Source organism: Macaca mulatta, chromosome 5 (assembly GCF_049350105.2).
Source record: "Macaca mulatta isolate MMU2019108-1 chromosome 5, T2T-MMU8v2.0, whole genome shotgun sequence".
NCBI classification, from domain to species: domain Eukaryota; kingdom Metazoa; phylum Chordata; class Mammalia; order Primates; family Cercopithecidae; genus Macaca; species Macaca mulatta.
Window position 1 is genome coordinate 3142297 of NC_133410.1, and position 25779 is coordinate 3168075.

The window sequence follows — 25779 nt, forward strand, 5'->3', positions numbered from 1 at the left end:
GGTGGAGGCGGCGGAGGCGGCGCCCCTGGTGGCAGTGGTGGCGGCGGCGGCGGGGCAGCCCCCGGGATCGTGTCCGGGGCTCGAGGAGTGGGGGGCGCCGGGAGAGCTATGCGCGGGGGCGGCGGCGTCTCCTCCTGTTCCGCCTTCTCAGTCTCTTCCTCCTCAGTCTCATCGGTCTCGCAGAATCCGCCGCCGGCGGCGGCGACGACGGCGGCGGCGGCGGCGGCGGCGGCGCCAGAACATGGAGCTCGAGAACATCATGGCCAACTCGCTGCTGCTGAAAGCGCGTCAAGGTGGGTGTGCGGCAGGCGCCCCCGACACCCCCCGGAGAACCCCGAATCCCGGGGAACCCTGGCCCCCCTGAAGGAACCTGACATCCCCAGAGAACCCCGATTTCCCTGGAGAGCCCCAACACCTCCCATTGGGGGAACCCAGATCTGCACGGAGCCAGAGCCGGGGTCTATGCAGTGTGGTCAGGCTGCCTTGGCCAGGTCCCGAGCTCGCATCTCCTGGCCCAGATGAGAGAAGTCTGCGCTTTGCTCTTCTTAGTCTTGCCCTGTGTCCTTGTGCTGTCCTCTCGGTGTGACCTCGGTGACAGTGTTGCTTCAGGATGGGGCAGGCAGTGTCCTGCTCGTGTTGGACAACCTGTCCCACCAAAAAAGAACGGTGTCTTTATGGTCTTAAGGGGGACAAAGAAGAGCAGCCTGGGAACTACTCTGGGTGAGAACCTTCAGATAGTGATTGTAGGGCAATGCTATTTTTAACATAACTGCTTGGTTTTGAGGTTTGATCTGAGGCTTTATGGTGTGTCAAGTGTGCTTTAGCACGACATGGTGACAAATGGACAAGTTGGCAAAAATTCAGCCTTTTATCATTATTAAAGTGAGGCAGAAATTTAAAAATAATAAGTACTGCATTCATTCACTCCAAGAAAAGTAAAAGCCAAGGCCCAGAATGTGGCAAGGCAGGGGTTAAAAAGAAAAACACAACAAGTTTTCTTTTTCTTAGCAAACTCACTTCAAGGACAGTTATAAGATGACGCTGTTCCAGAAGTCAAAACCAAAGGAATAGGCTCCAGACACCCCCCTTCCGGAGCAGGGGTGAAGTTAAAAAAAAAAAAAAAAAGGACGAATGTCTGTATTTAGCCAGTTTTTGTTTTTTTCTTTCATGGCAGCTACAAGGCCACCAGCTATGCAAGGCCACAAGTTATGCCAAGTCATCAGTTATGCTATAGATTATGTGACCTGTCATTGTATGATTAACTGCCTTTGTTTTGCTTCTGTAAGTTTGCTTATACAAATCCTGCTCAGTCTTTGTTCAAGGCTCAACTTTTTGGATGCGAATCCGCTGAGCCCATGCGCACCTTAAAATAAATATTCTCCTGTTTTCACCCATCCTGGTCTCTCTAGTCCTCTGCCTCCTGCCACAAAAGCATCAGTTGGTCCAACCCTTCAGCGGGAGACCCCCGCAATCCTCTCTCTTGGACCTCATGTCTCCCTTGCTTGCCTCTCAAGAGAGCTGGTGACAGAACCTCGGACCTCAAGTCCCCCCATGCCAGCCACAGTAGTTCTTCACACCCCATCACTCTTACGGAATTGCTGATTTCCTCTATTTCCTTGTGTGATGGAGCAGCTCTGCTTGGATTTTGTGCTCCAGGACAGGGTAAATGCCTACTGAAGATGTGACACCAGCCAGCGCTGCATACTTAAAGGACAATCTGGAGCCAAAGGTGGCGGCCATGCTTGTAGTCCCAGCTACTCTGGAAGCTGAGGTGGAAGGCTTGCTTGGGCCCAGGAGAGTCCAGCCTGGGCAAAACAGTAAGACCATCTATCTCTTTTAAAAAGTCTGAAACAAAGACTTCATCTTCTCAGTATTTTTGTGCACCAACTCACACTATTTTGAATAGAACTGAGAATGGGTGGGAAGAGAATGGGATCTTTTTCCCTTAAGACAGTCAGGGAGTCCCAGAGCAGTATGCGTTCTCAGCAGCCATTTTCAGAGGAGCATTTGACTGTGCCTCTTGTCCCTCACTCTGAACTCCAAATTGGTCATGGAAGAGAATCATCCTTCGTGGAAGTCAGATTGACGCTAAACCAGTTTTGTTTTTACACTACCTATCTGCATGTAACTTACAAAAAGGAATTGTACCAAGCCGCCTTCCTTATAATGCAGCAGAGATTAGATAATGAGGTAAATGTAAGTGCTCTATAAATGCTAAATAATATAAAACCAGATTCTGCCACAAAGCCTGGAACCACAGTGATAGTTTGAAAAATGAAAGTTTTGGCCAGGCGCAGTGGCTCACAACTGTAATCCCAGCACTTCGGGAGGCCGAGGCGGGCGGATCACGGGGTCAGGAGATCAAGACCGTTCTGGCTAACAAGGTGAAACCCCGTCTCTACTAAATATACAAAAATTAGCCAGGCATGGTGGCGGGCACCTGTAGTCCCAGCTACACGGGAGGCTGAGGCAGGAGAATGGCGTGAACCCGGGAGGTGGAGCTTGCAGTGAGCCAAGATTGTGTCACTGCATTCCAGCCTGGGCGACAGAGTGAGACTCTGTCTTGGGATTAAAAAAAAAAAAAAAAGTTTTAATTTTTTCCCTGAAATATCTCATATGAACTCCGTGGTAGTGTGATTATGAGGTCTGTCCCCATTGAGTGAGAGTATTTGCTCCTGTGGTCAGAAAGGGTCATTACGTACAGCTTGATTAATGGTTAGAGAAGTTGGATATATGATATTTGAAATACATGGGTACTGAGTGTTGGTTATAATTTAGGGCTTTTTCCCAAGTTGATGACTGGGTTTGTTACTTTCAAGTATCTCCCAGGATGTACTAGGAAGTGTCTTCTTGGTCATATAACTTCATAGACAACTCCTTGTTTAACTTCTCTGGCTCATGTACTAGAAGATTAATCTTTGAAATGAATGAACATAGCACAAGAGTTATATTCTGGTCCTGAGAAGTACAATGTTGATTTAATATTTTTACTGAGTCCAGTCATTTCCTGGATTTATTTCAAATAGAATCAGTCAGTCTCCATCCCCCCTCCCTCTCTGGTCCTTGCTTGCTATGGTCTGAATGTTTGTGTTCCCCCAAAATTCTTATGTTGAAATCTTCACTACAAAGGTGATGGAATTAGGAGGTGGGGCCTTTGGAAGGTGATTGGGTCATGAGAGTGGAGCCCTCGTGAATGGTGTTAGTGCCTTTATAAAAGAAACTGGAGGGACATCCCTCACTCCTTCCACCATGTGAAGGACACGAAAGAAGGTGCTGGCTATGAATCAGAAACTGGGCCCTCACCAGACACCAAATCTGTTTTGATCTTGAACTTCTTAGCTTCCAGAACTGTGAGAAATAAATTTCTGCAATTTATAAGCTACTCAGTTTATAGTATTTTGTTAGAGCAGCTTGAGCAGACTAAAACAGTCTAAATAGAGATTGTTAGAACCTTTCTCCTTTCAGGAATGTTGGCAGATGATGCTACACTGAAAGCGTTTGTGTGTCACTCTGCCAGGGACATGACGAAAGTGTGAAATGATCATATTGGGCTGGTCTTTTTTGTTTCGTTCTGTTTTGAAACAGAGTCTCACTCTGTTGCCCAGGCTGGAGTGCAGTGGTGCGATCTCAGCTCACTGCAACCTCTGCCTCCTGGGTTCAAGTGATTCTCCTGCCTCAGCCTCCCAAGTAGCTGGGACTACAGGCAAGCACCACCACGCCTGGCTAATTTTTGTATTTTTAGTAGAGACAAGTTTTTGCCATGTTGGTCAGGCTGGTCTCGAACTCCTGACCTCAAGTGTTTCGCCCACCTCGGCCTCCCAAAGTTCTGGGATTATAGGCGTGAGCCACTGCACCTGGCCCATATTGGGTTTTTGTTGGTGTTTTGTTTTATTTTTTTCCTTGATGTAATTCAGAGGTTTATAGATCATATTGTTAATGCATATGAAAACAATTTTTTTTTTTTGACATTGTTTCACTCTTGTTGCCCAGGCTGGAGTGCAATGGTGCAATCGCAATCTTGCAATGTTGGCTCACCACAACCTCTGCCTCCCGGGTTCAAGCAATTCTCCTGCCTCAGTCTCCCAGGTAGCTGGGATTACAGGCATGCACCATTACGCCTGGCTAATTTTGTATTTTTAGTAGAGACAGGTTTCTCCATGTTGGTCAGGCCGGTCTCGAACTCCAGATCACAGGTGATCCGCCCGCCTTGGCCTCCAAAAGTACTGGGATTACAGGCGTGAGCCACTGTGCCCGGTCTGGTTTTTTTTTGTAATTTAGGATTTTTTTCCCTGTATAATATTGTTTGTTAAGCAACTTATAACTTTTATGTTTTAAATAAGCTTAAATTATGTCACATCATACTTCTGAGGAGACTTTAAACACCATCTTATCTCTTGGAGAAATTGAAAACACAAATGCAGACAAGAATATGTGATACGTGCATTTAATGTGGGTTTTGGTCTTATGTATTCCAATTCTGTTCCGATTTCAGGCTGCGGTGTTATTTAGCAGTGTCTTTCACACCTGCAGCATGGTTAATATACCTGTTACTATTAATGCTGCCTCTTGCTGAGGCTTCCTCCCTAGAACTTTTGCTAACTTAAGCAAATAGGAAATTTATGGAGAAGATATTGGGTAGCTCAAAGAATCAAAGTAAGGACCTAATAATCAGGGTGGAAAGAACAGGAGCCGAGACCCACTCATTCATTCATTCATTCATTCATTCATTCATTCATTTGGCAGATGTGTGCTCAGAATGTTCCAGGTGCTGTGCCTATAGCAATAAACAACATATTCAGAAATTCCTGCCATTCTGGAGACCACATTCTTATAGGGGAGGCAGTCTTGAGACACATAAATAAGTGGCATATTAGCAAGTGGTGAGTGCCAAGGGAAACTACAGCAGAGACGGGGGTAGGAAGCACCCAGGTGGCATTGGTAGTTGCAGTTTCAGATAGTTTTAGACAGGGAGCTACAGACTGATAATCAGGTCTCAACTGTCACTCCTGTGACACAGCGGATATCTTTTTATTTTATTTATCTGTTTGCCTGTGAATTTCATGATTCTTAGCCTGGGAGAATTTCATGATTCTTATCCTGGGAGACAGCACCAATTGGCTTGCTTGGCTCCGGCTCCCTCCATGCGTCCGTGGCTGGGGGGGAACCAAGCAACTAGACTGACAGTCGCAGCAAGACATACACCGTGGGGGAGAAGTAAGGGAGGGGCTGCAGAAGAAACCAACAAAGGGCCATTGCAAGGGCCTGTGTACGTGGCATAGTAAGCAGGCATCGGCCATGTGCGCTAGGGCCAGTGGGGTAGCTAGGAGAACAAAGAGGAAAGGAGATCAGAGAGATGCCAAAGGTAGAAGACAGGATAGAGGAGCGATTGCAGAGAATCCTCCAAGTTGCCTTTGAAGTTCCCCAGCTGAGGAAATTAAAAGAATGCTCTTTTTCTAGTCTCAAACTCCTGACCTCAAATGATCCACCCGCCTTGGCCTCCCAAAGTGTTGGGATTCCAGGTGTGAGCCACTGCACCTGGCCAAATTTTCTTTTCTTTTCTTTTCTTTCTTTTTTTAGACGGAGTGTCGCTCTTGTTGCCAAGGCTGGAGTGCAATGGCACAATCTCGGCTCACCACAACCTCTGCCTCCTGGGTTCAAGTGATTCTCCTGCCTCAGCCTCCCAAATAGCTGGGATTACAGGCATGTACTACTATGCCTGGCTAATTTTGTATTTTTTTGTATCTCCCTGTTGGTCAGGCTGGTCTCGAACTCCCAGCCTCAGGTGATCCACCTGCTTCAGCCTCCCGTAATGCTGGGATTTACAGGCATGAGCCACGGTGCCCAGCCAATTTTCTTTTTTAAAGACAGGGTCTCACTCTGTTGCCCAGACTGGAGTGCAGGTAGGGCAGTCATAGCTACTGAAGCTTCAAAGCCTTGAACTCAGGGGCCAAGCAATGCTCCTGTCTTAGACTCCCAAGTGGCTGGGACCACAGGTATGCGCTGCCATGCCCAGCTAATTTTGTGTTTTTTGTAGAGCTGGGGTCTCACAGTGTTGCCCAGGCTAGTCTGGAACCCCTGGACTCAAGTGATCCTACCCTCCCACTTCAGCCTCCCAAAGTGCTGGGATTACAGGGTGAACCACTATACCCAGCCTATTAGAATTTTCAACAGTATGTAAGATCAAGTTTTCTAGAAAGAGTTATAAACTAAGTATTTCTTCTTATCTGTCAGATATTTGAAGTAATCTATGTAGTAGTCAGCCAAATTATTTCTCTGCCAACAAAGGCTTACCCCATTCTCACAAAATAATAATGTCTACCGTCTGTTACCATCATTGTGGTACAGCTAATTTGGGATGCTATCAATCAGCCAGGTTATTAGCAACCAGGTCAGTTTGGTTTTCTTATTTTTTCTACTTTTCTATAATGGGTTTAAATCAGGATTTTTATTTCTTGGTCAGTGAACCAAATATTGGGTTTAGTGGCTTTATGCTACTTTAGGACCAAAAATATCTGTACAACTGATACATAAAAGAATATTCTTGGCCAGGCACAGTGGCTCATGCCTGTAATCCCAGCACTTTGGGAGGCCAAGGCGGGTGGATCACGAGGTCCAGATATCAAGACCATCCTGGCCAACATGATGAAACTCCGTCTCTACTAAAAATACAAAAGTTAGCCGGGCGTGGTGGCGTGCACCTGTAGTCCCAGCTACTTGGGAGGCTGAGGCGGGAGAATCGCTTGAACCTGGGAGGTGGAGGTTGCAGTGTGCTGAGATTGTGCCACTGCACTCCAGCCTGGCGACAGAGTAAGACTCCGTCTCAAAAAAAAAAAAAGAATGTTCTTGAGCTTTATATTTTGACCAAAATTAGGCAATAGTTACCTTAAAGAAAAATGATACAGTGAAAATCATTTTGGCTTTATTAAAGCTCCCGAAAAAACTCTAGAATTAGGGCTTCTTGAAGTACTTTTTAACAGAAACATTTACGGTATTTTGTACGTATGTGTGCAAAGTCCGTTATTGACATTTATGTCATGGTTATAAAGACTAATTTGGTGACAATATTCAGTCTCCAGTAAATATGTGGTTAATTGATATGTAAATTACTTCCAAAATACAAATTAATAGTCTCATATTACATTTTTGTGCTTTGCTACCTTTACCTCAAACAAAATAATCTGTGTGGTTCTTCATGCTTGTTTCTGCACCTTTTGCCCAGCTTTGCTTGCGTCATCGGCCAGAGGACTGTCAGCACCTCATGAAGCCCTTTAAATGCTTCTCTGAGGTCATTTGCATAATGTTGTGGCCTATAGTAGGTACTCAATAAATAGCTGATGGATGAATGAACGAATGAATGAATGAATAAGGATGAGGAAATGAGCAAGCTAGGCATGCCTGCATCTGAAGCAGAAGTGGCCCAAAAATGCAAGGAAAAGAAACTTGGCAGGAATAGCAGGAAGAAGAAAGGCGGAGGATGGTATTGTGTGAGTTGCTAGGGCTGTGTGACAAAGTGATACAAACCTGATGTCTCCAGCAACAGACGTTTGTTGTCTCACAGTCTTGGAGGCCAGAGTGCAAGATCAAGTTGTGAGCGGAGCTGGTTCCTTCTGTGGGCTGTGAGGAAGAATCTGTCGCAGGCCTCTCTCCCAGCCTCTGCTGGCTCGCTGGCAGTCTCTGGTGTCCCCTGGCTTGGAGGTGCACCATTCTGATCTGTCTTCATCTTCACGTGGCGTGCCCTCTGTGGGCGTCTCTGTGTCCAATTTTCCATTTTTATAAGGATACCAATCTTGTTGGATTAGGGCCCACCCTGATGACCTTATTTTAACCTAATTATCTCTATAAAGACCCTATCTCCAAATAAGATCACTTTCTGAGGGTTAGGAGCTAATTGGGGAATAGAACTCTAACATACGTTCTTTAAGGCGGGATGAATTCAGCCTGTAACAAGTACCTTTGAAACAGATGAAGGCAGCCCATAGAGGGGATCCTTGGGCCTTCAAACACTGTGGCCCCACTTTACTGCCTGCTTTTGGGGACCTCAAAAACTTAGAGGAATCCTCTGCCAGTTTTCAACCCAGTATGCTGCCCAGACTTTAGTGTCTGTGGATGGTCCTCCTTTGAAATGCCTGTGGCCCTGCTGACCACCGTTGACCTCGCCATGGCCCCACGACTCATTGTGCTCGGCCTTTTCTTGCCTGGTTCTTCACCTTCTGGCCTGCTTGTCTTTTTTTGTTTGTTTGTTTGTTTGTTTGTTTGTTTTTTTGAGACGGAGTCTCGCTCTGTCGCCCAGGCTGGAGTGCAGTGGCCGGATCTCAGCTCACTGCAAGCTCCGCCTCCTGGGTTCACGCCATTCTCCTGCCTCAGCCTCCCGAGTAGCTGGGACTACAGGCGCCCGCCACCTCGCCCGGCTAGTTTTTTGTATTTTTTTTAGTAGAGATGGGGTTTCACCGTGTTAGCCAGGATGGTCTCGATCTCCTGACCTCGTGATCCGCCCATCTCGGCCTCCCAAAGTGCTGGGATTACAGGCTTGAGCCACCGCGCCCGGCCTGGCCTGCTTGTCTTTACGTAGTATTGATAGCGTAGCCGGCCCACCTGTGAGTGTGACCGGGCCCGGGCCAAACAGCCGGGGCATGGAACCAGAGCGCTGTGCTGTGCAGTGGAGACTTTTGGAACCGAGGACAGCTGAATGAGGGGTAGATTGGCTGCTAGCATTCACCAGCACGTGTGCCCCAAACCTGCAGGGAGGGCCCCCTTCTTCTCTCGCTCTCTTTAACCTGTGACAGTCTGTCTCTTAGACCAAGCCAGGGGACCTCTTGTAGCTGCAGTGTGTGCTCCATGCCCTACCAGGTCTAGTCATAGGTGGTGGGGGGCGGGGGTGAGGTGTTTAGAGGTGCACAGTGTGTGCACTGCTGTGTGTGTTTGTTATTTACTCTTTAAAAAAAAATTTATTTTAAGACAGGGCCTCACTCTGTCGCCCAGGCTGGAGTGCAGCGGTGCAGTCTCGGCTCTCTGCAATCTCCACCTCCCGGGTTCAAGCAATTCTCCTGCCTCAGCCTCCCAAGTAGCTAAGACTACAGGTGCCCACCGCCATCCCCAGCTAATATTTGTATTTTTTGTAGGGATAGGGTTTCACCATGTTGCCCAGGCTGGTCTTAAACTCCTGAACCTAAGTGATCTGCCCACTTCGACCTCACAAAGTGCTGGCCGTGTTATTTACTCTTCAAACAAGTGTGGGGTCAGTTAGGTGCTGGGTGCTGAGTTCTCACCTCCACCACCTCACCAAAGCCACCCTTGCCACGTCCCAGGGATCAGTTCTTGGTCCTTGTCTTGCTGCCCCCGTGGGCTGCGCTGGCGTGGTGCGCCATGCTTTCTTCCGTGAGCCTGTTCTTCTGCATCATCACCTTTCCTGTTCCACTGCTTGCTCAGATGGCTTGGCTGTTCCCCCTTATCTTCTAGGCCTTTTAATACCAAATGCCCCCCGTCTTTGTTCAGGAGCCTCTCGCTTTCTCTATCCACACTTGCTCCCTTGTGATCTTGCAGTACTATGGCTTGAAACAGGCTCCTGTCTCTCCAGTTCATGCCTGCAGGCTGGGCCTCTCCACTCAACTTGCGGCCCACTGTGCTCCTGCCTACCTGACATCGCTGTGTGGAAGCGTCACTGGTGCCAGAAAGAGCCTGCACCAGACCCTGAATACTCAACCCCAGCACCCCGATGTTTCCATCTGCACCTCAGTTAATGCTCATGTAGCTGCACTTGACTTCCTCACACCCCCACACTCAATCCTTGGGCAGAGTATTCAGCCCTCACCTCAAAACGCAGCAGAATCCGACCTTTTCTCACCTTCACTACTATCACTTGGCTCAAGCCGTCAGCATCTCACCTGGAACACTGTGGCCAGCTTCTGCCTTTTCCCTGTTCTCAGCACAGCAGCCAGAGTGACCTTATTAAAATTTAAGCCAGATTGTGTCAGCCGCTCCTCTGAACTCTCTTCATGGCTTCCCAGACAACTCAGAGTGAAAGCCGTAGTCCCTGCAGTGGCCTTAAGACCACCGCCCCAACCTCATCTACCCTCTCTCACTGCCTCCACACGGTTTCCTCTGTCTCTTGAGAATTTTTCTTACAGGGCTTATTCTCTCATCTGAGGAATTTCCTGACCACTACTCCTTCCCTCATTCACTCTTTTTTTCTTGGAGACAGGGTCTCGCTACGTTGCTCAGCTCGAACTCCTGGGCTCAAGCAAGCCCACCTAAGCCTCCCCTGTAGCTGAGATTGTAGACGCACACCACCACACCCGGCTCTCATTTACTCTTTATTTTTCTCCACAGCACTTCTTATTATCTCATATACTATGTATTTTACTTGTACTTTGTTCGTTGGGCTTTCTCCCTAAAATGTAAGCTTCGTAAGAGGAGGAAGTTTTATTTGCTTTGTTCACTGCTGTATTTTTCGTGCCTAGAACAGTGCCTGGCACACATTAGATGCTCAGTAAATACTTGTTGAATGAATGAATGTATGAATAGCAGTTAAGATCATGGGCTTTGGAGCCAGCCAGGCTTTGGAGCCAGCCAGACCTGGCTTTATATCTCAGTGCCCTCTTTATACTATCTTGACGACGGTGCCAGTTACTTCACTTTCATTCAAAAATGGTTTATTGTGTGCCAGGCACTAAGCTTGGCTCTAGGGATACAGGGATGAATAAAAACAGATAAATCTGTCCTGAGAAGCTGACAGTCATGGAGGAAGGTACTTGGCTCAGGTAACGTGGGGGATCAGACAGGAGGGCTTTATGGTCCAGCCCTGGAAGTGGGTACACCCATTTTTGGCTGTTTTTTATTCCAATAGTTTTGGAGAAGCAGGTGGTGTTTTGTTTGCATGGAAAAGTTCTTTGGTGGTGGTTTCTGAGATTTTGGCGCACCTGTCACCCGAGCGGTACACCCGTTTTGTACATTGCTCTGTCACATGGCCACTTTTAACTGCAAGGGGGCAGAGCCACAGAAGTACTAGCTGGGCAGCCACTTCCTGGCAATGACTCTGCATAATGAGAGTGCATCTTGAGTCAGCATAGGACAGTTGGCTCTCTGGGCCATGTCTGTCCTCTAGCCACCAAATATCCAGGCACAGCCTTCTTCCCTTACAGGCATCCTAATCTCCCTTCAAAGACCAGAATGAGGCCGGGTGCAGTGGCTCATGCCTGCAATCCCAGCACTTTGGAAGGCTGAGGCAGACAGACCATGAGATCAGGAGATGGAGACCATCCTGGCTAACACGGTGAAACCCCATCTCTACTAAAAATACAAAATTTAGCTGGGTGCGGTTGCGCGTACCTGTAGTCCCAGCTACTCGGGAGGCTGAGGCAGGAGAATCGCTTAAACCTGGGAGGCGGAGGTTGCAGTGAGCCAAGATCACACCACTGCACTCCAGCCTGGCGAGAGAGTGAGACTCTGTCTCAGGAAAAAAAAAAAAAGACCAGAAAGACCTCTGCTCTGTTTCCTCCATGAGTGCTAGACGTGGCTCCTCAGGATTCAGCAGCCTACATAAAGAACCAAATGATCTTCCCTCCTCATACCTAATACACCATGGGGGAGCAGAGGCAGGGTGACTATTGCAGAAATTCCCTTTTAGGAAAGGAAGAGCGGGGTGCCCTCAGTGGACACTGGCCCATCAGTGAAAGGGCCCTGTGGGGTTGGGGAACATTCCTTGATTAGTGCCCAGTTATGCCCTCACCTGTGTTCACTGTGTCCCATGGCTCCACCCCCAGGACATTTTCCTTCTTGAGCCAGCTAAGATGGACAGACAGATGAAACCTCCACAGGTTTCTTAAGCAGTGCAGAGCTTTGCAGACCCACTGCTACTGATTGGAATTTGTGGGTTTGAAGGTTGTTTTAAGGCTCAAGCAGTTCAAGGCTGTCTTCATCCTGGATCCAAGTTCTTCAGCACCATACTTCTCTCAGAAACATAGTCGGCTTTGGCCTGGCGCGGTGGCTCACACCTGCAATTCCAGCACTTTGGGAGGCCGTGGCGGGCAGATCATGAGGTCAGGAGATCAAGACCATCCTGGCTAACACGGTGAAACTCTGTATCTACTAAAACTACAAAAAATTAGCCAAGCATGGTGGCAGGCACCTGTAGTCCCAGCTACTCGGGAGGCTGAGGCAGGAGAATGGCCTGAATCCAGGAAGCGGAGCTTGCAGTGAGCCAAGATTGCGCCACTGCACTCCAGCTGGGTGACAGAGCAAGACTCTGTCTCAAAAAAAAAAAAAAAAGAAAGAAACGTAGTTGGCTTTTGATCTTGTTAAGCTAAATTTATAGGTGGCCATTGGTTTGTACTAAGCTCCTATACTAGGCCCAACAAATCAAACCACAATGGAGTCACTCATGCTGAAGTTCCATGTCACCATGCTGAAAGTTGTTTGACCTTCTGAGAGATCAGGAGAGAGATGTAGTAGCCAAATCCCCAAACAGGCCAATTTTAGCCAGCATGATAAGGAGGTCCCCTCTGCTTTAACCTTTGCAAGAGGCAAGGAGCAAGGGAAGTAACTTTGAAAGGACTAGTCAGCTTTTTGTTCTCTGTGTCTGCTTGCTTCAGCCCTTTTCTGCCTGTAAAACCAAACTCCTCTGTTCAGCTCATTGAAACAGTCATTCTGTTTTCTTTCTCTTTCTTTCTTTCTCTCTCTCTCTTTCCATGCCTCCCTCCTTCCCTTCCTTTTTTTTTTTTTTTTTTCTCTCTTTCACAGGCTCTTGTCTGTTGCTTAGGCTGAAATGCAGTGGCGCAGTCACGGCTCATTGCAGCCTTGACCTCCTAGGCTCCAGTGATCCTCCCACCTCAGCTGCCTGAGTAGCTGGGACTACAGGTGCACACCACCATGTCTAATTTTTTTTTTGTACAGATGGGGGTCTCACTCTGTTGCCCAGGCTGCATTCTGTTTTTTAGAATGAGATATTGTCCAATTCTAGCATTGCAAAGAAAAGCCAACTAGATTCCAACTTGAAATTTGATGTAATTTTATCCTTTGACCATCTGTTTGCTTCTAGCCAGTTCCATGTGCCAGTAGTTGCACCCACCCTTCTTTCCTAGATATGTTCTCAAACTTGAATTTTCTTTTTTCCCTTCCCTTCCCTTCCTTTGAGTTTTGCTCTTGATGCCCAGGCTGGAGTACAATGGCACGATCTCAGCTCACCACAACCTCCACTTCTCAGGTTCAAGGGATTCTCCCACCTCAGCCTCCCGAGTAGCTGGGATTGCAGGCGCACGCCACCACGTCCGGCTAATTTTGTATTTTTACTAGAGACGGGGTTCCTCCACGTTAGTCAGGCTGGACTGCTGACCTCAGGTGATCGGTCTGCCCCGGCCTCCCAGAGTGCTGAGATGACAGGCATGAGTCGCCACACCCGGCCGAATTTTCTTTCTTTCAAGTCTCTACTCTCCTCAGATTAATTGGGGGCTGTCTTGAGGCAGCAGTTTGGGTGGGAAAACCACACCCCTGATCTGCTTGTTGCACAGAGCTGAGTTTCTATGTGCTTTTGTCTTTCAAAGCCTTTTCCCGTTTTATTTTCCACGTTTGGGAGTCCAGGAACAGGTGGCCTTTCATACTCTCTAAAGGCCCAAATTTCTGGTCTGTTTGCACTTTTTTTTTTATTGCTGCTTACAAAGCCAGCAATTCTTGTTTGAGCTCCCTTCCCCAGCAAAATACCTTCCTCGGTATGACGAGTAACAGCGCATACTGCTGCTGTTCGACCTGTTTGCTGGAGCGTAGGGCTCTCTAAGCACTTGGTCTGTATGTTCTGCCTCTTGAGTTATCACAGACAACACTGTACTAAATGTGTTGCTGCTACTGAATAACACAGAGCTCCGGCTGCTAGGCCTACTGCTAGACCATCTGTTTACCTGAGGTTTTTTTTAGGTTAACATTTCCCTTCAAGATACTGACATCTGTATCAGTGAAACTAATACTTGCTGCTGTAACAGATAAACCTTAAAATCTCTCTTGTTTGTGAAAAAGTAAGAATATAATTTATTTTTCATGTCCGTAAAAGCCATGTTGAGGGTGGTCAGGGAGGGAGTGGGTGAGCGGACTATGCTTCGTGCAGTCATTCAGGGTTCCAGGCTGGCGGAAGTTCTGAGTCATCAACACGTGGCTCCCAAGATCCTCCTGTGGATCTCGGTCCATCTACCAAACAAAGAAGTGAGAGCACGGAGAACCGTGTGGCAGATTCTTCCAGGCCAGTTGTGGAAGTGGCATAAACACTTCTGTCCAATTCTGTTGTCCAGATCGCAGTCACATGGTCCCCCTCCCCATAGGGGACTGGGAAATGTAGTCCCTTGTTGGGCCGCCACTTCCCAGTAGCAGTATTAGGAGTTCACTATATATTCTGATTACTAATCCCTTATCAGATATATAATGTACAGATATTTTCCCCCATTCCATGAGCTATGAAATTCACTGTGCCTATTTTTTCTTTTGTAACATGAGCCTTTGGTGTCCTGACTATATCTCTTTTGACAATAAAATATTTTCCTTCTTTTTTACAGCTGAAATTGAGAATAAACTAGGTTTTATAGAAATTCCTAAAAGTCAGTTGCTGTATTAATCTATCCTAAAGATCCACATTGAGTGGGAAGAAAAAGGGGGAAAAACTTTCATCTTTAAAATTACCTTTATGTAGAAAAGCTCTTTGGTTCTTGGTTTTCTCATAGACTGTGGCTTCACACATTAAGCTAATTGATAATATGCTAAGTTTTTAAGAATCTTTTAAAAACTTGGTCTGATAGGATTCTATAATTGAGCTAATCAATTCTATTGTCAATCTAAAAAAAGATATCAGAGAAAAATATCTCCAAATTTAATGAATGTATTAGGGAGTAACAAAGAGGATTATAATTTGGGATGCACAGCCATGGCAAGCCACAGGTGCACCCGAAAAGGGGAAAGGAAGAGGAAGCTTTTATTTGGCAAACAGGGAGAGGTTCACATAAGCTGCTTGGAAACAGAGTTCACTGGTTCCAGGGGCTCAGATCGCAGTTAGCATCAGTTCTGTGGTGGAGATGCTGCTATGGGGCAGGACTGGTTCCAGGGGCTCAAAATCACATTTGGGGTCAGTTCTGTGGTGGAGATGCCGCTATGGGGCAGGTGTTCTTTCAAGAGCATCTTATCTCAATTGCTGCAGTCCTAAAAACGTCCAGACCAGGCCAGGCAAGGTGGCTCATGCTTGTAATCCCAGCAGTTTGGGAGGCTGAGGCAAGAGGGTTGCTTGGACCCAGGGGTCTGAGACCAGCTTGGGCAACATGGCAAGATCTCTTCTCTACAAAAGCTTTTTTAAAAAATAGCCATGTGTGGCCAGGCACAGTGGCTCATGCCTGTAATCCCAGCACTTTGGGAGGCTGAGGCGGGCAGATCACCTGAGGTCAGGAGTTCGAGACCAGTCTGGCCAACATGGTGAAACCCCGTCTCTACTAAAAATACACAAATTAGGCCAGGCACGGTGGCGCACGCCTGTAATCCTAGCACTTTGGGAGGCCGAGGCGGGTAAATCACCTGAGGTCGGGAGTTCGAGACCAGCCTGACCAACATGGAGAAACCCTGTCTCTACCAAAAATACTAAATTAGCCGGGCGTGGTGGCACATGCCTGTAATCCCTGCTACTCGGGAGGCTGAGCCAGGAGAATCGCTTGAACCCAGTAGGCGGAGGTTGTGGTGAGCTAAGATCACACTATTGCACTCCAGCCTGGGCAACAACAGTGAAACTCTGTCCCCCACCCAGCCAAAAAATATATATATAGCCATGTGTGGTAGTGCATGCTTGTGGTCCCAGCTGCTGAGGAGGCTGAGGTAGCTGGATCTCTTGAGTCCAGGAAGTCAAGGCTGCAGTGAGCCTTGCATTCTGCATTCTAGCCTGGGTGACAGAGCAAGACTCTATCTCAAGAAAGAAAAAAAAACAGTCTAGTGGTAAACCTGGTCTCAGAAATGTCTGCATATGTGCCAAATGTAGGTCGTGAAAAGCATGAGATGCATGAAGGATGTGAAAGAATTTCTTGTGGGGTTATTTTAGAAACTCCTCCTGATGGTTCTTATCTCAGACATGCAAGCAAGAGCCCTTTTTTGTGCCTTCCCCGCTCCAAGTTTGTTTGGGTCTGACAAGAGTGCTTTCATCCTGTTATGACCAGCTGCCTGACCCTCCAGTGCCTGGCACACAGGACAGGGACAGCAGATGTCTTCTGAATAAATAGTTTGTTAGCCAGGATTCACAGTATGGAAAGATGACTGGGGCTGCCATGGCCACCCAGCCTCCCTGGAGCCTTCACTGCCTGGAGCTGGCTGAGGGTGGCAGCAGCCAGGATGAAAAGGAAAGCCTGACACCTTGACTTGTTTCCCTCTTCATCCAAGAAGGGAACCTGGGAACCAGTCTTCAGTGGGAATCTTCTGTGGATGTAGAAAACCATACCCTAAAGGGGAAGGGAAGGAACACTGAACCCTCCTCATGGGCCTGGTAGCTTTCTATACAAGTTACCCTATTTAATCTCCATAGCAAGCCTACTAGATGCTGAGATCGCCATGTGCAAATACCCCAGAACCCCACCAAGATGAGGCACAGGGACTCATGGGAAGCCTTGTCTTCCTTGGGCCCATCTGTGAGGAGCAGAACAGCTCACCTCTTGCCTGACATGCTAGTCCTGGGTGATGCATCCAGCCTGCCTCTTGTTGCCACCCTACCCCACCATCAGTGCCACACACCCATGAACACAAACCCACTGGGGCTGAGCGGCTGTGCCACTGTCAGGATCCTCAGGGTGTCACTTCACCAGCTGGAAACTTCTGTGGCCAGTGGCAGCTTTGCCTGAGTTTTGCTTGGGCCCACTGGGCTCCTTCCGCCCACTTGGCCTGGCAGGCTGTGCTTGTCTTTCACTACTGGTCCAGATCCCATGCCTGCCAAGGGCAAGCCAGGTGCAGAGCAGCAAGGGTTACATGAGCAAATGAGTGCAGGGTCCAGCCACTGGGAGCAGCCAGGCATGTCAGCTATGGCAGGGTGGGCAGCTCCAGGCACCAGCGCGGGCCCTGGCTACCTGCTGTGGCTGTGGCTAGACCAAGCATACTGCAAGCAGCTTCCACTGTGGGCACCAGGGAACATGGGATGCCCAGAAGCTTGGAGGCTCCAGCAACCACAGAGTTTCAAAGAGGGTGTCACAGCTTTGGCTTGGGGAGCTCCTAAATCTGGGCTCCCCAAGGGGCTGCAACTCTTCTCTCTTCTCTCCTCATCACTCACAACATGGTGAGTTGGGGGGTGTGCTTCAGCCTGTTTGTGTTACAGCTCTTTCAGTCCCGCCATTCACTGGGTCCCAAGTTCTTGTCCCATGTCCAGGAAGAATGAGGTACACAGACAACTGGAGGGCAAGCAAGGAGAAGAGGTGCTTTGCTGAGTGACAGATGACAGTACAGCTCTCAGGAGACCCAAAATGGGTAGCTCCTTTCTGCGGGCAGATCATCCCATCATCTGTGCAGCCCTCAGAGAAGAGGAGACCTGGAGTGGGTAGCTCCTATCTGCAGGCAGGTCGTCCTGATGAGTGTACAGCCCTCAGTGGAGAGGAGACCCACAGTGTGTAGCACCTCTCTGCAGGCAGGTTGTCCTGTTTTCTGCCTGAGTCTGGCTGAGTCAGGAGTTTTTATGAGCTTCAGAGGGGAGGAAGTGCATGCTGATTCGTCCATGGGCGGGCCCAGAAAAACCACCGTAAGTTCTCACTCCAGTCTGCAGAACTGGCAGCCCAGCCCTCAGGCTTCAGTCTATCCCTGGCTTGAAAGTGAGGTTTCACTGGGGACCCTGCCCCTTTCCACCCAGGAGCCTGTCTGCTTCCTGCCCTTGTTCACGGTGCCCAGGCTGTTTGTGCCAAGGGGTGCCTGCAGACCTGCCTTGAGCTGAACTAAGCCACGCCTTGGCCTCTCTGCCATGCTCATTGGTGTCCAAAGTCTGGAGGGGGCTGAGGCGGCAGGTGGCTGGTGTGTCAGCACCACCCCTACCGTGCACACACCTGGCTGGGTCGTGACAGTGCCTGGGCTCAGCCACAACTTTGATCCAAAATCAGAGTAGGTGCCAGGAGCAGTGAGAGGCCAGTCAGTGGGAACAGGCACTTCCGGGCCTGTGGGAGCAGGGGAGCTTCCTGGGCCCCTGAGAGCACAGGGATACCTAGGTCAGCAGCTGTGGCTGGGTGGCTGCAGCTACTTCCAGTAGTGTGGGGCTCCCGCCCCACCAACCTGAAAGGGGGTGGGGCTCCCACCTGTTCCTGGCTCACACTGGCACTGGCTACTGCTGCCAGCACCACCTCATCCAGGCCCTGCCTGCCTTGCTGCTTGGCTCCTGAGAAGGTGGAAGCACTGGTTCTAAGCCTACAGACAGTGTCAGGCTTAGGAAAGGAAGGACATAGCAGCCAGGCTGCCATGTTTCTTGCTAGTTACTTGAGTAGTATAAAGTTGGAAGAGTCCAGGGACCCAGAGAAAGCAGAGATAGTGAAATATGAATACGACCAAGAGGGACTTATTCTCTGCTCAATGATTCAGCAGCTTGGGCACAGAAGCACCACTGAAGACGTAAGCCATGTCTCGGAGCACTTGTAGATCATGCTTGTTGTGCACTTGTGGAATCTAGAGGGCAAAATACTGCATCAGGCAAGTGACAGCTCAGCTCTGTACTCCTTTAAGAGGTCAGATAAAAATGGCGTATCCCAAAGAACAGTTCTTACTTCAACTGAAGGGAGAACCAGCAATAGCCCTGAAAAAAATAACCCATAACCAAAGATGATAGCCTTTTTTCAGTGCCTACTGCTTCTCTGGAACGAGTTTCTGTGTTCTCTGTGAAGGGACAGGAGGAACAGGTTCCCCTTTCCCCACCCTTCAGTGACATGGGACATGGCTGTCACTGATGCAGCACTTAGCATATTCTCTGGCATCGGCAGGTGGTTGTTACATGTTTATTAAATAAATATTAACAAAAAGAAAAAATGTGGACTCGATCTGAGGGGGAAGATAATGAGTCTAAGGTGAACATGTTGAACGCCAGGTGCTCTGGACATCTTGTGGTGTGGGACATGAGTCCAGAGCTCATGATCTCAGTTGAGATATTGAGTCGGGGGAGTAGAAGAGCAAAACTAAGGCTGAGGAAGAAGCTTTTGCATCTTTGATGGTTATCTTTTTTGCAGATATCAAGTCTGTATCTCTAGCTGAGCCTCTTCTGAGCTCATCCCAGTCTACCCATCTTCCAAATGTCTGTCTCTTACAATTTTCCACACTCACCGCATTTAAGACAGAGCTCATCGTCTCCCAAGGAAACGTGACTTTCTCCCTGGTTTCCCAATTATTCCAAATGGTCATGGAGTCTTAGTCACCCAGCCTAAGCCATTATGTTCTCCTGGATAAAATTTAGTAAAATTTTAGCTGCCCAGAAGGCTTGAGATTGAAGATGCTCATTTCTCTGAGTTACATTAAAGAAAATAATGGTGCTTGTTTAAAAGATCTTTCTGGAGTATTATAGTGTAGCTTTTTCCACCATTCTTGTTTCGCCATGGGATGCTCTTCTCCCAGCACTTGCCAAGACTCTGTCCCTCACATCCTTCAGGCCTCTGCCTAAATGTGACCCTGGTAGAGGGGTCTTCTCTGATCCTACCTTAGTTAAAACAGCACCTTCCACCTTTACCCTGCTTGATTTCATTTCGTATTTATCACTATACGATTAGCTATTTTTTTCTGATCTCTTATTATCTGATGTGTGCATCTCTCTCCCTGCATTAGTCCATTTTCACACTGCTCTGAAGATACTACCCTCAGGTAGTAATTTATAAACCAAAGAGGTGTAATTGACTCACAGTTCTGCATGGCTGGAGAGGCCCCAGGAAACTTACAGTCATGGTAGAAAGCAAAAGGGAAGCAAGGCATGTCTTACATGGTGGCAGGAAAGAGAGAGCACAGGGGAAACTGCCACTTTTAAAACCATCAGATCTGGTGATATCTCCCTCATTATCACGGGAACAGCATGGGGAATCCGTCCCCACAATCCAGTCACAGGACTCCCACCAGGTCCCTCCCTCGACATGTGGGTATTATAATTTGAGATGAGATTTGGGTGGGGACACAGAGCCAAACCATATCACTCCCTCGCTAAGAATGTGAGGGAGGGACTTGGTCTTTTTTATTGTCATATTCCCAGTGCTTTGAAGGTGTTTGGTACATAGTAGATGCTCAGTAAATATTTCTTTGATAAATATTTGTAAGCAACCCTGAGCAATATGTCATGTTAGATCTAGTTTACATATTTGGAAACTGAGGCTCACCGTGGCTTCTAAATGGCAGACCCAGTGACAGATTGCATCACCTGGGAATTTTATACTTCATCAAGCAGCTTTCCAGATAAGACAAATCATTATAAGCATGTATTTTTACTCATCATAGGTACCCAAACCGCTCAAACAGAAATGATAAGATGTATTAGTGGAAGTAGTTGTTATACTTAGATATTTCTGACTTAAAAAAAATTGCCTTTTTCTCCCAAATTCAGGAGGATATGGTAAAAAAAGTGGTCGTAGTAAAAAATGGAGGGAGATATTGACGCTGCCTCCTGTCAGCCAGTGCAGTGAGCTCAGACATTCCATTGGTGAGTAAATAGTGCCTACTTATGCCTGAATGATACATCTGGCATTATACCATTCGTTAGATGTTATTCTTTCTTGAGAATATTGAAAACAAATACGGAATACGTTATTCCGTATTTGTTTCAAACGTTTTATGATAAATTCTCCTTATATCTTCATTACTCCTCTCAGGAAAGAAAAACAAACCTTTAGATTTTCTGATCTGCAGTTATAAAGTTGGCTGTTGGTTTTTTTCATTAAGAACTTTTTTTTTTTTTTTGGAGAGGTAGGGTCTCACCATGTTGCCCAGACTGGTCTTAAACTCCTGAGCTCAAGCAATCTGCCCCCACCGGCCTCCCAAAGTACTGGAATTACAGGCCTGAGCCACTGTGCCTGGCCCACATTAAAAACATTTTTTAAAAGTAATACGTGTGGCCGAGCGCGGTGGCTCAAGCCTGTAATCCCAGCACTTTGGGAGGCCGAGACGGGTGGATCACGAGGTCAGGAGATCGAGACCATCCTGGCTAACACGGCGAAACCCCGTCTCTACTAAAAAAATAGAAAAAAATTAGCTGGGCGAGGTGGGGGGCGCCTGTAGTCCCAGCTACTCGGGAGGCTGAGGCAGGAGAACGGCGGGAACCCGGGAGGCGGAGCTTGCAGTGAGCTGAGATCCGGCCACTGCACTCCAGCCCGGGCGACAGAGCGAGACTCCGTCTCAAAAAAAAAAAAAAAAGTAATATGTATACTCATTGTTCTATACATAACTGAAGAAAAAGTAAAAATTCCTCTTCCCACGACCCAGTCGATTATTGTCTCCAGAAGAAACACTGTTAAGTATTGTTTAGTAGCCTTCCAGACAGTTTTCTATGCATGTTTTTAAAAAATATTGGGCCAGGCATGGTGGCAAATACCTGTAGTCGCAGCTACTTGGGAGACTGAGGCAGGAGGATCCCTTGAGCCCAAGAGGTTGAGTCCAACCTGGGCAACATAGTGAGACCTGTCTCGAGGAGGGGAAAAAAAAGAGGGAAAGAAAGAAAAAAGACAAGAAAAGTTTCTATTGATCTTCAGGAAAGGATTAGTCAAATAAAAATACAGTGTATCAGTATAACAGAATACTCTACGACTATAAAGAATGAGAGTTAGCTACAGGTCCTAACATGAGCCTAAGAAGTCAGATGTAGAATCATCTCTATAGAGCAGTCATAACCGTATTTTTTAAAGATAGAATTTTCAGTTCAAAAGGTACATGCATTTAAACTTTTGATGTTGCTAAATCACCCCCACCAAAAGATTGTATCAGTTTACCGTTCTGCCAACAGGATGTAGCAAGCTTTCTTTGCCATGCTTTTGCTAATACTGGTTGTTATCAGTATTTTTAATATTTACTAAACTGTTATTTGAAAAATGGTTTCTTATGGATGGGGTAGAACATTTCCATTGGATTTTTTCAATTTTTCCTTTCTCTTTTCTTTCTTTCTTTTCTTTTCTTTTTTTTTTTTTTTTTGGAGACAGTGTCTCAGCACTCCAGGCTAGAGTGCAGTGGCGAGGTCTCAGTTCACTGCAGCTTCCGCCTCCCAGTTCAAGCAGTTCTCCTGCCTCAGCCTCCGGAGTAGCTGGGACTACAGGCACATACCACCACGCCTGGCTAATTTTTGTGTTTTTAGTAGAGACGGGGTTTCCCCATGTTGGCCAGGCTGGTCTTGAACCCCTGACCTCAGGTAATCTGCCTGCCTCTTCCTCCCAAAGTGCCGAGATTATAGGCATGAGCCACCGCGCCCAGCCTCCTTTTTCTTTTCTAATTCATTTATAAAAGCTGTTTATATATAAAAGGAGTTATAATTTTATATCCAATGTGAATATATTTATAATTTTGCTTTTTTCCCTTTGGTGTACAGTGTCTTTTTTTCATACAGAGGTTTTAATATTTCATAGAGACAAATGTATCAGTATTTTCCTTTCTTAGATTCTGAGCTTTGTGTTATCTGTAGGAAGGACACGTTTATTCCAAGATGATTTTTACAAACCCAATCCATCTTTCCTTTGGTACTCTTGTAGTTCCTCTTAAAGAAAGATGAAGTATTTGATTTATCAAGATTAGTTTCTGGTGGTAAAAAGGAGCTAGTATTTCCCTCATTGTTTTAACTCCACCATTGTTTTAACTCCACCAAGTTTTTAAAATAACTGCTTCTTGAAGATATAATTCATATGCCATACAGCTTATCCATTTAAAGTATATAGTTCAGTAGTTTTTAATATATTGAGTTGTGAAACCACCACAATCAATTTGACAGCATTTCCAGCACCCCAAAAAGAAACGCCACACCCATTGGTAGCCACTCCTCACTCCGTCCTGCTCCCTCCAGAGCTAGACAACCACAGATCCACTTTCTGTCTATGTCTTTGCCTGTTCTGGGCATTTCATATAAAGGGGAATTATATACTATGTGGTCTTTTATGTAGCATAATGTTGTTAAAGTACTTCATTCTTTTTTTGTTGGTGAATACTATTCCATTATATGGATATATCACATTTTATTTAGCCATTCATCAGTTGATAGACATTGGAGTTGTTTTCTACTCTTGCCTATTATGAATAATGCTGCTATGAAAATTCATGTGCTAGGCTTTTAAAAATCATGATAAAATATACATAACAAAAATTACTGTTTTAAGTGTACAGTTCAGTGGCGTTGAGTTGGATATTGCATGGATATACCACATTTTGCTTATCTGTTCATCTGTTGATGGACATTGGGTGTTCCAAGTTTTTGGCTGTGTGAATAGCGTTGCTAGGAACATTGGTGTGCAAATATCTGTTTGAGTCCCTGCTTTTACTTGTTTTGTGTATGTATTCAGAAGCAGAATTGTTGGCCGGGCACGGCGGCTCACACCTATAATCCCAGCAATTTGGGAGGCCGAGGTGGGCGGATCACTTGAGGTCAGGAGTTTGAGACTAGCCTGGCCAACATGGTGAAACCCTGTTTCTACTAAAATTACAAAAATTGGGTTGGGCGCGATGGCTCATGCCTGTAATCCCAGCATTTTGGAAAGCCAAAGCAGGTGGATCATCTGAGGTCAGGAGTTCGAAACCAGCCTGGCCAACATAGTGAAATCACATCTTTACTAAAAATACAAAAATTACCTGGACGTGGAGGCATGCGCCTGTAATCCAAGGTACTCAGGAGGTTGAGGCATGAGAATTGCTTGAACCCAGGAGGGGGAGGTTGCAGCGAGCTGAGATTGTGCCACTGCACTCCAGCCTGGATGACAAAAAAAAAAAAAAAAAAAGAAGTAGAATCATGGGGTAGTTCTGTGTTTAACTTTTTGAGGAATACCAGACTTTTCTTCCAAACTGCTGCCCCATGTTACATTCCCACTAGGATGTGGTCAGTTACTTCACATCCTTCCCAACGCTTTTTATTTTCCTCTTTATTTTTCATTTTCTCTAATCCTAGTGGGTGTGAAGTATCTTATTGTGTTTTGATTTGCATTTCTCTAATGATTAATGATGTTGAGCATATTTTCATGTGCTTATGGGCCATTTATAAACCTTTAGAGAAATGTCTGTTCACATCTTTTATCCATTTTAAAAATTGAATTTTCTTTTTGTTGTTGAGGTATAAGATTTCTTTATATATTCTAGATATTAGATGCTTAACAGATAAGCAGGAGAATTGCCTGAACCCAGGAGGTAGAGGTTGCAGTGAGTCGAGATTGTACCACTGCGTTCCAGCCTGGGCAACAGAGGAAGGAGACTGTTTCAAAAACAAAAAAAAAACACAAAACAACAACAACAACAAAAAAGAAGAAAATAATACTGCAGATACTGTTTTTGACTTTTATTTTATCAAGTGAAAACAGGCTTAGAACAGCATGTGGTGGATTGTAATGATTATATTTGTTTGCTTTCTTCACCCAGAAAGGGAATATAACAGTCTTTGTGACAAGCAACCGATAGGAAGACTTCTCTTCAGGCAGTTCTGTGATACCAAACCCACTCTAAAGAGGCACATTGAATTCTTGGATGCAGTGGTAAGCAGTTTATCTCCATACTGAGCAACCCACCCAATCTTGTGCTTTTGAAAATGTAAAAACTGGCCGGGCATGGTAGCTCACGCCTGTAATCCTAGCACTTTGGGAGGCTGAGGTGGGTGGATCACGAGGTCAGGAGATCAAGACCATCTGACCAACATAGTGAAACCCCTTCTCTACTAAAATAAAAAAAATTAGCCAGGCGTGGTGGCAGGTGCCTGTAGTCCCAGCTACTTGGGAGGCTGAGGCAGGGGAATCACTTGAACCAGGAGGCGGAGGTTGCAGTGAGCTGAGATTGTGCCACTGTACTCCAGCCTGGATGACAGAGCAAGACTCTGTCTCAAAAAAAAAAAAAAGGAAAATGTAAAAACTAGACCTGGGCAATGATGTAGGAGTGGAGGGACTAGTTGTCTTGGTGTCATACTGTCTTCTTAAGACAGAAATCCCTTTAGTCTAAAGTGGTATTTTATGTAGAATTACATCTCAAGTTTTGGAGCATCACATGTAGTCATTGAATGACTTTGAAACTTGAGGCTTTAATTGTATGAAGATGACAGACTAAATAAGATAATGCTTTTTTTATTTTTATTTTTATTTTTGTGATGGAGTCTCTCTCTGTCGCCCAGGCTGGAGTGCAGTGGCGTGATCTTGGCTCACTGCAACCTCTGCCTCCCGGGTTCAAGCAATTCTCCTGCCTCAGCTTTGTGATCCGCCTGCCTTGGCCTCTCAAAGTGCTGGGATTACAGGCATGAGCCACTGCGCCTAGCCCTAAGATGATAATGCTTGTTTGGCCACCTGAAAAGTGTCCTTTCTGCACTCAACTGGCCAATGCTCTTAACTTAAAAACGTTTTAACCCAGAAGCATATGGAAGGGATAAAGTTTGTGTAAGAAGAATGATCACTTTGGATGGAATTTACTATGCTCAATAAAGTTTCCAACATTCTCATGTATCCTGTTTGAGAATTACTGTGATTTCCTTATAGGTAAAGAAACTTTATGTTTCTAAATCTTTATGGGTACCATTGGCAAGCCTACAATTTCAAAACTATGAAATTCAGAAGCAAGCGACCAATCGAAAATTGCTGGAATTTAGCAGAAAAGCTCTCACTTTTGTACCAGGGTTATGACCCTTCCTCT

At 46.4% G+C, this 25779-nt stretch overlaps 1 protein-coding gene and 2 long non-coding RNA genes across 25 annotated transcripts in view; 2 read left to right on the forward strand and 1 right to left on the reverse strand.

Moving 5' to 3' along the window:
- GRK4 (G protein-coupled receptor kinase 4) overlaps positions 1-25779 on the forward strand; it is a 77135-nt gene that overhangs the window by 308 nt on the left and 51048 nt on the right. For 11 of the 23 annotated variants that reach the window (XM_078003048.1, XM_028848255.2, XM_078003053.1 and 8 more), the window contains exons 2-4: positions 167-293; positions 20537-20632; positions 24529-24641. In XM_078003048.1, the coding sequence (XP_077859174.1) occupies positions 242-293; positions 20537-20632; positions 24529-24641 (261 nt within the window). In that variant the 5' untranslated portion in view covers positions 167-241. Of the gene's footprint in view, positions 1-152; positions 294-20536; positions 20633-24528; positions 24642-25779 lie in introns of those variants that run through there. The other 12 variants (XM_028848261.2, XM_078003058.1, XM_078003064.1 and 9 more) reach the window with 6 other exon arrangements.
- On the forward strand, positions 6544-12272 carry LOC144341105 (uncharacterized). Its single transcript, XR_013417705.1, has 4 exons — positions 6544-8231; positions 8570-8722; positions 9078-9819; positions 11423-12272. It is a non-coding gene; the product is annotated as an uncharacterized LOC144341105 (long non-coding RNA).
- LOC144341100 (uncharacterized) overlaps positions 10497-25779 on the reverse strand; it is a 42767-nt gene continuing 27484 nt past the window's right edge. The window contains exon 3 of the long non-coding RNA XR_013417700.1: positions 10497-11286. This is a non-coding gene — a long non-coding RNA (uncharacterized LOC144341100). The remainder of the gene's footprint in view (positions 11287-25779) is intronic.